At 50.9% G+C, this 11,085-nt stretch overlaps 1 protein-coding gene across 1 annotated transcript; it reads left to right on the top strand.

The window, feature by feature from the left end:
• Window positions 1-7,591: 7,591 nt before the first annotated feature.
• Window positions 7,592-9,568, top strand: ASPACDRAFT_28643 (fungal specific transcription factor domain-containing protein; the record flags this gene model as incomplete). The annotated part of the gene is made up of 5 exons (XM_020199580.1): window positions 7,592-7,891; window positions 7,998-8,170; window positions 8,274-8,784; window positions 8,834-9,331; window positions 9,392-9,568. The coding sequence occupies 5 exons, from the start codon at window positions 7,592-7,594 to the stop codon at window positions 9,566-9,568; spliced, it is 1,659 nt and encodes a 552-aa protein (XP_020056519.1).
• Window positions 9,569-11,085: the final 1,517 nt, after the last annotated feature.

Here is an 11,085-nt window from a genome sequence, read left to right as displayed (position 1 = left end):
TTGTGGAATCAGCTTGACTAGAGCTGAGTGAGCGACTGCATTTACGTGACCCATCCCCAATTCTAGATGGGTGGGTAGACCGATTCCTGAAGAGCTGCACGATAAGGAGGGGGAGGGGGAATAGTGGGGAGATGCTGGATTGGTAAACGTCACGGTGGGCCGCCCCATGCACCACAACTTGCATCAGACGGTAGTTGATACATCTGTGCTTTCCCATCTAGTGTGCATTGTACTGTACCTAGTACTCCCTCGCTGGTAGCTCATGTAGCGTAGCCCTTCGCACCGGCCGAAGGGGCCATTCTGGCACTCCACACGTGGAATTGTTGGACCATGTGCTTTCCTCGTTGAACTCTCGGACTTGGTTCGGGCTGAATTGAGAATCATTTTCCAGGACGACCTAATGACAACCGACTCTGGCAGCTAGCTTGTAACAGCAACGACTTGCTGAAGAAAGGGCTAGTTAGTTCCACCCGTAGAAAGGATGGAGGGATCACAATACCTTGTCGATCTTCTCAAGCTGGCGGCGCCTGCTGTTCCAATCACAGCTACTATATAGTTTAATGATTGTGAGTGAACAGAACCTGCCATCAATTCAAATCGAGGCTGTGCCAATCAGTCAATCAGTCAATCAGCGAATGAGACATTTATGATCTCGTGGTAAATGAACAACCTTGTTGGTACTCCATGATAACAGCCTATCCACTGGTGGACCACCAAGCCGAGTCTTTTAACAATCCGACAACAGCCTCATTGCCACGGTGAATCAGCATTGATGACTGTGCGGATAAGCCATCCATGCCCAGGACGAAAAGGACGAAAGGGCAAACAGAAGGTCCCCAAAGCAGAAGCAAGGCAGCCCGATGGGACAGGGATCGGCGGAAATACGAGCGAGTCCCCAATGCCAAGCATGGCCGGGGCGTAAGTAGCTGGACTGGTGGACCGGAGTCGGAGGATTCACAACCTTGAATATGAGACAAAAAGATGGAACGGTCGGGAGGGGGGGTTCGGTAACACCGATTGAGATCTAGAACTAGAGCACGTGCTGGGTTGGGCTGCCTGACTGGTAGCAGTAGTACAGACGAGTACAACTATGTAAGAGAGGTAGGTAAGTAAATACGCACACATTACTGCAGAGATAAAGTAGGCATGTGATTATATCAGCGGTGATTCCGGGGGGCGGAAGGAGCTCATGATCGTCTCATGCTGTGCATCTTGAAACCACACCTTCGTCATATCCATACTCAAGAAAGTCAAGTTACGCCCCCATGAACCGCTAGCCATGAACTTCCCGTGGTAGTGGATGTTCCGTGGTAGCAGAAACACGCGTAGAGACAGACTTACAACTGTTCTCCTACCTTGCAATGCCCCATCGTAGGAGGGAGCAATAAAGGAAACGACAATCGGCTACAATCTGCGGACGACCGGAAGGGCCTTGCTATCTTCATTCCTTCGTACCCTACGCACCCACCGATCCACCTTGAGAGTTGTTGAGACAGCAGTTTCCACAATATCAGGACCTATCAGATCTCTAATTGGCCAGTTCGCTAAAGCTATTCTTCTTACAGACTAGTACCTTACTGTTACTCGGTACTACGTACGTAGTTCTTCACGTACGCACTAATTACTAAGAGTAGCGTGGGTTTATGCACGCTGCGATGCTTGCCGTTGCGACCGACCTAGTTACCTTATCTGAAAAATCCTATGGCGCCCGCTAGACGCGAGATATTCACCACCAGGATCGATGACTGGAAACTGAACAACTGGCTCTTTTGACTGGCATGGCATACCAGCCACCAAGCACGAGTCCTCATCTCCATCGCACAGCGATACAAACCTGAATGGAAGTCGCACAAGGCCGGATCGGGCCGAACCGTTGTCAAGGAGATCCGCAGACTGGCATCAAGATTCGAGAGACCCGCCAGCGACACCTACTAGATTCACGAGGTGACACTGCGCAAGTTGTGGGGATGGTGACGCAGAAAGCCTGTGCTCGCTTCCGGATACGAGGTCGCAGCAGGCTGGAAATGAATGGAGTTCCGGATCCTTCCGACTATCATAGCTTCGGTGTGAGATATTCGCGATGGTGTAAAGATGTCGAGCACTTCACCTTCGACCAACAGGAAGAGCGGCATCCTAAATGAAATGAACATAAGATAGGTCACCTTCTATATAGAAAGGCATGACAACAAGGACATGGCTGACTGTCGCCATCCGTAGGTTCTGTGATTGGTGCATTCTTTCTTCCGCCAACAACGGAGCCTCAGGGCCTGATTGAGTGAGTGTGCGAGATGAAGTTGAAGTAGGATCCAGAAGTCTAATTTCGCTTAATCTTACCAACTGCAGTGCAATCCTCACCCTTTTCAAAATTAGCTGTCAACGGTGCGCGAACCTCGTTACTGGATCGCCACAAGGTTAGGTCTAACGCAGATGGTGACAGTCTGACAGATCAACGGCTGCTTACCTTGTTCACTTATCGTGTCTTGCGGGCTAGTTTGGAACCTCGTACTTAGCAAGTTAGATTAAGGCTCTGATTAACCTTCGAGACTAGTGTGCAACGTGCGTGGATTAGTCTCGTAGTGGCTTGATCTCACCCCAATAGGGGCCAGCGGCGTAGATTTTACCTTGACACGCGAGGGCTGACGAATACCACCTTAATATCGCTAAAGTTGGAAGGAAGAGAGCGTTATCGCTTCTCGCACAAAAGACCACTGGAAAGAGGGGGGAGGCGCTTGTGGTTGTAACCCTGCGCGGAGGGATATTTTGTGGTTTTGGGAAACCATGATTGAGTACCTAGTAAACTATGAGTAGTAGTATCAGCCCATTTACCCGGGATATTTACCCGCAGAGATTCGATGCCTGGCCAGGCTGAACTGACCGTAGCCGAATTCGACTCCGTCGGTCTGTCCCGACGGTTCAGCGAAATACAGCACGTTAGACTCAATACTAGGTGCCTAGTCGCAATGCTAGCCCCCCTGGAGGTTAACCACTTTATCATATGGCCGGACCCACTTTCCGACAAGACACTAGCCTAAACTGATAGGCAGTGTGTGTCAGTTAGCACCACGGGCCAAAGAGGGTGGATTTGGGACCCGAATTATACGTACGAATGTACAAGTACTCACAGTCAGAAAGCACATTGAAGTCTAGCATCGTGAGCAGTCACCCTGTCGAATCTGCAGTAAAGCTTAAGTCGCGATCGACATGCTCGACCCCCATGCGTGAATGGTTGCGTTCTCGTGTATTCCAAACGACATAAGCACAACACATAACTATTTGTCTAGGCTCGCTTGCCCTGGACGTAGAACATTCCAGTTGTTCTAGGCAATCAATACCTGCCCGGTCAGAATTTATAGCACATGCAATTATGCGTAACGTGACATTGGCAAATTGGCCTATAGTAGCCAGCCACATAGACTAGGATTCTTGGGTTACGTACGCCAACACAGCCCTCCGTAAGCACTAAAGCTCAATTAGGATACGTTCTTTTGCTGTTTCGAGGGGTGCCTACCGAAGAGTGTTTCACCCTGTAGAGCCTCATCTGAAGGCTGCAGGATTTCGTGGACTAATATCCGTATGTGGAACCGACTCGAGGCTTTAGAGTCGAGTGGTCGCTGTAGACAGCCCCGCACCGCGCAACGAGTTGGAAAGTTGCGTTATTAAGTTGTGGAGAGCAGCCTATCAGCGTTTGCCTCGAGGTGAGCACTGACCGCTCAGCAAATTTCTCCATGGAGTGGATCGGCCTGTGTTTTCTCGGGACTGCTACCGTGAAGACTTGGCCTGGACATCTATTTCCGAGCATGGGGGTCAGATTCAGGGATGCCATTGCTCCGTGCAGTCACCACGGTGCTTGAATCTCCTCAAACACGCTTCTCAATTGCTAGAGGCCTCAAGTGAACTGCACGCGTGAATGACCTCCGTACCCGAGAAAGGAGACTGTTCTCCATTCGGGCAACTTCCGCGCAGAACTTGGAAAGGAAGAGCGGGAGGCGCCAGGAGGCCCGGCCCTTTCAAGCCTTCACGCCACCAATGCTCCACGGAGAAGTGCGCAAAGCCGCGGCCATTGTTTCATTCGCCAAGCCCAAATGCCAAGATCGTATATTAACCTCCTTTGAGTGAGTGCATACAACAGGTGACGCTTTCCCCTTCGTGGCACTTTAGCTTATCGCTTCTTATGCTCGGGTCTTATCCAGTTTAGTGCTCAACCTAGCCGGGCTGTCGGAACGCCGAGATGAAAATTTGCGCACTGCAGCAATTGTCTGTCATGTACAAAACTGGACACTGCCAATATACTTGCATCTGCCTCGTAATCTGCAACACTGTTGTCATCTGCAGCAGCAGTGAGATTGTGCTGGTATGCTGCCCGACATGTAACTCAAACCCGAAAGTCACCTTGATCGCAACGCCTCCGTGCCTTTGTAAGTATGCAAATCATCACCACACCACGCCGATCATACGAGAAACAGATCTAACGCCACTTATGCACGTAAATCAATAGATTTTCTCCCTTCAAACCGGCAAAAGCCCCCCCCCCCCTCTCTTTGAACAGAGGATTTAGCCGTGAGAGTGTGAGTTCTGGGTGGGCTAGTAACCTTCATCCTCGTGGGCTGTGACACTACAACGGGGTCGACTAAAGACCCAGTGGCCTAATCAATTGGGACGGACGGACAAGCCGGCCCGCCGAAAGATCGATTCCCGGCAGCCGAGGAGGAAGACAGAAGGTGGGAGTCGGAGTCGGAGCCATCGCATCGTCCGTGATCTTGTTGGACGACGATCTTGGCGCATGAATCCTTCCCGCTTGGCGTCACGCCTGTCAGAAACACCATACCACTTTGCCATTCTGTCAAGCGATTTTTGAGAGACAAACCAACGCGCAAAGGTACGGTATCTTTCACCGAGCGCCGCCCTTGGCAAATCTAACAGGGCGCCCTAGCTTTCAGGGTCTTTGGTCGGTCAGCTTGTAAAACCCGAACAACAAACGTTCAAATGTGCTTGCTTGCTTTCTTCACCGAGCGGGCTGACCCAATACAGCCTCGTGATGGAAAGAGAAACAGTTAGACAATTGCACCGCAGCAGCAAGCGGCTTCCCAGGAAACTACGTACTCCCCGCCATGATTCAGAGAAAGGATTGCCCCAGGATCACTTCCAGGAATCTTTAGTCAGAACCCACTAAGACACATTTGGCAGGTTGTTATTGGAGCCCCAATCGATTCGCAGGACCTGCCAAATCAATGCTAGCCCGTATCGTCACGGTGAAGCCAGCACCATCCGAGCTGGTGATTCGGCGATCTCCGCGTGCTCCGATCCTGACCTGCACAGACCCTTATTTCTGGCTTTTCGAGCCGAGGAGGCTCGAATTGGGTGACATTACAGACCCAGTAACAGAGAAAAATCGCGAAAAGAAGGCTGAGGGGCAAAGGCAGGTTATCCGGGATGAGGAAGCTGCCTCTGTCGATCATCGCTATCAGACCAGTCGTGAACATGGGATCGGTATTTCTGCGTCCCCAGACAGATCGTCCAGACCCTCCTGTATCCGTCAGTCATCGTCAGCCATGTGTCCACGCGGAGAAAAAAAATAGAATTTGGGGAAAATGAAATTCTGATAAGTATGAAAATAGAAATTAAAAAAGAACGCACATTGGAAAAGCAAATCACTTACTACATGGTCATAGACTGGTGGGCCAGGTCAGTGGAGACACACCATGTGGCTATGACTGCCGGCGTATACCCATGAATGAATTACGATCGTTCTAGACCGTAGGAAAAATGTCCATTGCAGCTTTGAATCGAGGATAGGAAGAGACAAACGAAAAGAGAAGTGAAAAGGAAGAAAAACAAAATCCCACGCGAAACGTGCTGGAGGAGGAAAGTGGGGTGGAAAGTGGGGGATGACTTCACGCCAACTATTCTTCTCTGAGATTGTTGCAAGAGCATCTTTGGTCCTTATCTCGAACATTCGTGCTCGGAGATTCCATTATTCTTTCGATTTTCAGTTCGGGTAATAATTTCGCATTGTAAGCTTAGTCTTGCAAGGTTGCCTGCTCACAGACAAACCCAAAACCGCAGCTCCGTCAAATGTCCGATATCGAATGCCGCCAAATATGTTGCCGCCGCGACCACCAAATCAAAACGCATTCCGTATGATACTCATCGCAAGGATCAAGACTGGTCGTGATGGCGACGGGCTGGGATTGGGTTCTGAAGAAGTGGCTGCTACTTTGCGATGTTTCAGAGGAGAACGAGTTCCTAGTATGGGTGGGCACGGAGGGTATTGTGGTCCCGAGCTTCAGATAGTGTCTGGTAGGGTCGAGCTAGGGACTAGGGCCAGGTGAGGGGCAAGGCTTTGTTTGTCGTCGGGTTGCAGGGATCAACGAGTGAAGAATTCGCAAAAAGAAATGCCATTTTGATCTGGCATGATCCTGGGACTACCACGTTGCTGTGACTGGGATTATTCGGCCGCATATGGTCTATGCTTCACTGTCAGTGTTCTGCAAGAGAGACAGCGAGTATGTGCGTATGTGTGCACACACGGATGGTTGCTGATAAGCGTACGCGCAACAGAAGCGACTCTTCGGATCGTACTGTAAGCAATAAGTCCGAAGATTCATCAGCATGGTGCTCTTCACATGGATGAGAGACTGGAGTTGGGATAAGCATCTTTTGCCCATGCTCTACGGGCTTAGGTGCCTTACTTCCGGCACATCATCATGGCCAACACGATGCTCATAGCGGAACTAGCCTCAAAAGCCTTCTCCCCTGCCGCTGAAGAATATCTTTTGGATCGAGCGTAGTCGACTCCGTCGGGACGGGATTCGGACTGTGAACGGATTTCGGGACCTGTCAGTGCAAGTACTTGTTAGCCAAACCTGCGGCGCTTCCAAGAACTATATAAAGTATTAGGGCGTAACTTCCAAATAAGCAGTCACGTTTGTACCAGGCGGAAATTCCCGGAGAAAAGACACACTGGATGGGAGCCCCCAGTACTCACCATGATGGCAGTCTTGTATTCACCAACCCAGGAAGCAAGCAAGCAACAAGGCGACAAAAGGGGAGAAGAGGATACCAGTCATCGGGCGGGAGGGAATTTTTGGCCCCCATGGCCAGGAGTTGAGGCGAAAAGCAACGGCGAATCCTTCTAGCCGGAGAGTGATGGACGGATCATGCAGCTAATGCTAGGCAAGTCTCAACATTCTCCCCGTCTATACGAGAGGAAGGCCTCGATATTATCTAAGCTAAGTGCCCCTTCCCGATCTGGACAGACCATACACGCACCCCTCTTTCCTTTCAATTAATCATTAATTCATTTGCATATTTTTTCCGTTTTACCCATTTCCCACAACCCCCAGGTATTCCTTCAGCGCTTCAGCTCTATCACGACAGAACCGCCGATAGAGCACCTGGCAGCAACCCAGACCAGGGTCCGGCTTACTTGCGTGTGAATGGGGCTTCTCCTCGGCCATTAAAGAACGCGTTTCATCCACCACGCTTCCTATCTTCGAGTTCAACCGCCATCGCAAAGTCCCACAACACCCACCCCTTGTGTGGCAACGACAACAACTTGTCTCGTCATTATCCCCTTCTTCATCGTGAAACGATGAATTGGGAGTCGTCAACATCCCCTCAATTGCAGCCCGAGTCGGCATCGCAGTCTCCACCCGATCTCCAGCAGCAGAAGTCTCCGGTCCTTCGGAAATCCCGACAGAGCCCCGGATCGGCCTGTGAGGAATGTCGTCGTCGTAAATTACGGTGTGATCGACGCACCCCGAGCTGTGGTGTATGTACCGCAACGGGGGTCATCTGTCACTTTACCGCCACCCGGTCGGAGCGAGGCCCCAAACGGGGCCACTTAAAGCAGCTGCAGCAGCGCATGGGTATGTTTCACCGGATTGACAGCGTCCTTGTCGGTGAACATATGTTGGATATCCGCAGAGTCTGACCGTGCAGTAGCAGCACTTGAGGAGCGTCTTCTCCTTGGAAAGGAGCATGGATTGTTCCTGCAGGAACCCGTCCACCACAGCGTCTACAAAGTGCAATCGACTTTGGACAATTTTAAGATGGACAAAATACAATTCCTGTCACCGGAGGGGATTGAGCCGTTGCTAGACTCGCCGCCCACGGAGCCGCAACTGCTGATGTCTGTCACGGAGGTCCCGATGTGGATGCGTGAAGAATTGTAAGTCTTCCTGTTCATTCGGTCAGAAGGTCTAGAGGGAGTCGAGACAAGAAGGGGCTGCACCTCAGAATTTGCATGTCCCTTGCTGACCGACCATTGGTAGGGACCAACTATACTTCGATCGGGTGCATGTATTTGCCCCCATTCTTCATCAGGGCCGGTATATGGAATGGAGTCGCCAGCGGGTCAAGAGTGAGGCCAAGTCTGCTCTTCAATACACCATGTGGACGTTGGCAGCTTCGTTTTCCGGGCAGCTTCAGCACGTAGCCAGCGCTTTTTACCACGAAGCACGATCTCGAGTGGATTTGCAGATGCTCGGGGACAATGTGATTGACGAGATAGAGATCGAGAACTTGCAGGCGTGCATTCTGCTGGTGATGCACGAGTCTATAACGTCGTACGATGAACGCGGGTGGCTTCGGGCGGGGTATGCCTTCCGGCTTGTGCAACGGATGCGGCTGTATGAGATTGATGCACCATCGTCGCCCAGGCTTGCTGCTTGCGAGGACTGGGTGGTGGTCGAGGAGCGACGGCGGATGTTCTGGATGGCGTATTGCTTGGACCGATTCCTCAGCATGCGTGATGGTCGACCCTTGACGCTGATTGAGCACCTGGTGCGTCCCTTTTCTGCTTCCTGAAAACACCCACTGACCCTGCGACTAGATCTCCACTCGCCTCCCTGCCCCTGAAGCAGAGTTTCAAAGTGGACAGCGAATCGATATGGAGCTTCTCTCCACTGCCATCACCTCGGGCGGGCCGCGCCTGACCTCTCCTTTTGCTGAATGTATCATGACGACGACGGTCTGCGGCCGCGCCGTCATCCACCACTACCAAACCAGTCTCGAGAACACCTTCACACACGACTCTTCCAACTTTCATGACCGCCACGAATGGATCCATAACACCATCACGCAACGAATCAACATCCTCTCTTTCAATACCCCCAAGTTCACTGAGAACAGTGACCCTATGTTTCTTTTCACACGTATTTTAGCGTCGACGACGGCGCTGTACCTCTATCACACTCTCAGTCTCACATCATCTGATCTCATTTCGGAGGACGACATGTCGCCGTTCCCGGATTATGGCCATGCTGCTTTGTTGGAAGCGCAGGAGATGGTCCATTTGGCAAATATATTAAACAAAGTCAATTCCTTCAAGGTGAGAACATTAGCACTTTGTTTCAGTTGCGAATATGGATTTTGAACTGACATTGAATAGATTCACCCCTTCACCCACATTCCACTGAGCCTCTGCGTTGACATCTGCAACACGTATAGAGACCGCGACGGAGCCATTTGCGCTAAGCTCCAGGAGGTCTTCCATACGTTGCGGAACCTCACGTGGGTGAACAGTCTTGGGGAGAAACTTCAACAGGTACTGGGTGGGTCGATATGATCCACAACAGATGGTCCATAGTTTCGGTTCGGGAAGACAGAACCGGACTTGAAGACGCAGAATCCTTAGATGATGGGGTGGCGTATTGGAGTTGCGCTGTTAAGCTTTGCGTCTATTGCGTCCATGAGCACGATAGATCGTTGATTGCATGTATGCCGTTGATATGCCGATGCATGCATGCTGGATGTCGAATAGAGTTGGCATCAAATCCAAATCTTTGAGTTCAAGATCTGTTCCATAGCATCAGCCCTCAGAAGAAGAGGAAACAGTAGGGAAACTTATCTCAAATAAACCCCGATCACCATTCCAGAGAACAGGAATGATGTAATTTCCCTGAAGCGATAGTTTTTGTTGTTCTGCAGCCAGGGACCGACCGTCGGATTTCGCGCTTCAGCGCAGCGGCACAAGTCCGCTGTCTACCCCATACTCTCGCTCTATGCTTGATATTCCATGATCGACAAGGGAAACAAAGGAGACCTTTGACTGGTATTTATCTAAAACCCCAGTTCCAAAACACTGAAGAAATCCGATTCTCTGCTGCATTCGGCCCGTCAACAAGAATTGTTGTAAGGAAGTAACAAGAGAAAAAAAATATCCGTAGAGTCAACCAGAGTAAGAAAGATCTTTTTCCATTGTAGCAAAACCCGAAGGAAGGCATGTACTAGGTAGCTACCCTACCTACGCAGCCTTGCACACCAAACACAAAAAACCGGATTTCCTGTTTGGGGGGACCGGAGTTCGGGATTCATGGGGTTGGCGCGCAAGTCCGGAATCCGGTGGCGGTGAGCTTTCGGTATTGGGGCTAACATACTACAGGTACCCATACTGTACTTTGCGCTGGGATTGGGGATTTATGGATCCGGGATTGAGGATCGGATTGGGATTGGGGATTGGGGTACTGGGTTACTGGGTTTTAGAGGGGGGAGGGGGTTTGGGTTGGGTTTTGGTGTGCTGTGTAGGTATGCTACGCGGTTTGGGTACTACTTTATACAACTATAGAATGGAATTTATTGCCAGTGGTTTCTATGCTTCTTGGTTTGGTGCAGTTTATATACGGTAGTAAGGGCACAGCCACTCTGATTGAAATAGTCTTAGTTGGAGGGGGATTGCGAGTGGGATTAGGGATGAGGTTCTGAAATCCGTTCGTCCCTGCAGTGTGTTTCAAGCCGCCTGCCCCCGTCCCTGTGCTTGTCCTCTCCTAGGGCCTTGCAGCTTGCTCAGCCCTAGACTACTAGGTACTGTCTAAGCCTCCTGCCTGAGCCTCCTCCCTGATCTACCCTTCCTCCTGCCTTGAACGTAGAGCTCCCGGAATTGAAAGTTGAACCCCGACGAGCAAGCCACCGCCATGACCCGTCTCTGTCACCCAGGCCATGCCTTATCCTCTCTCTGACTAACGCATTCAGCTTGGATATGATCTGCCATTGGCTAGAGCAGAAGGGAAAGGGCGAGGGGGGTTCAACATGACTTGAATTCCGAAGTCCAATTCCGTGCGGTCTTTGCTGTGTACATAGTGTATT

This window comes from Aspergillus aculeatus, assembly GCF_001890905.1.
Source record: "Aspergillus aculeatus ATCC 16872 unplaced genomic scaffold ASPACscaffold_7, whole genome shotgun sequence".
In the NCBI taxonomy this organism is placed as follows: domain Eukaryota; kingdom Fungi; phylum Ascomycota; class Eurotiomycetes; order Eurotiales; family Aspergillaceae; genus Aspergillus; species Aspergillus aculeatus.
The sequence above is the reverse complement of the archived record's forward strand: the minus strand, read 5'-3'. Positions and strand labels throughout refer to the sequence as shown.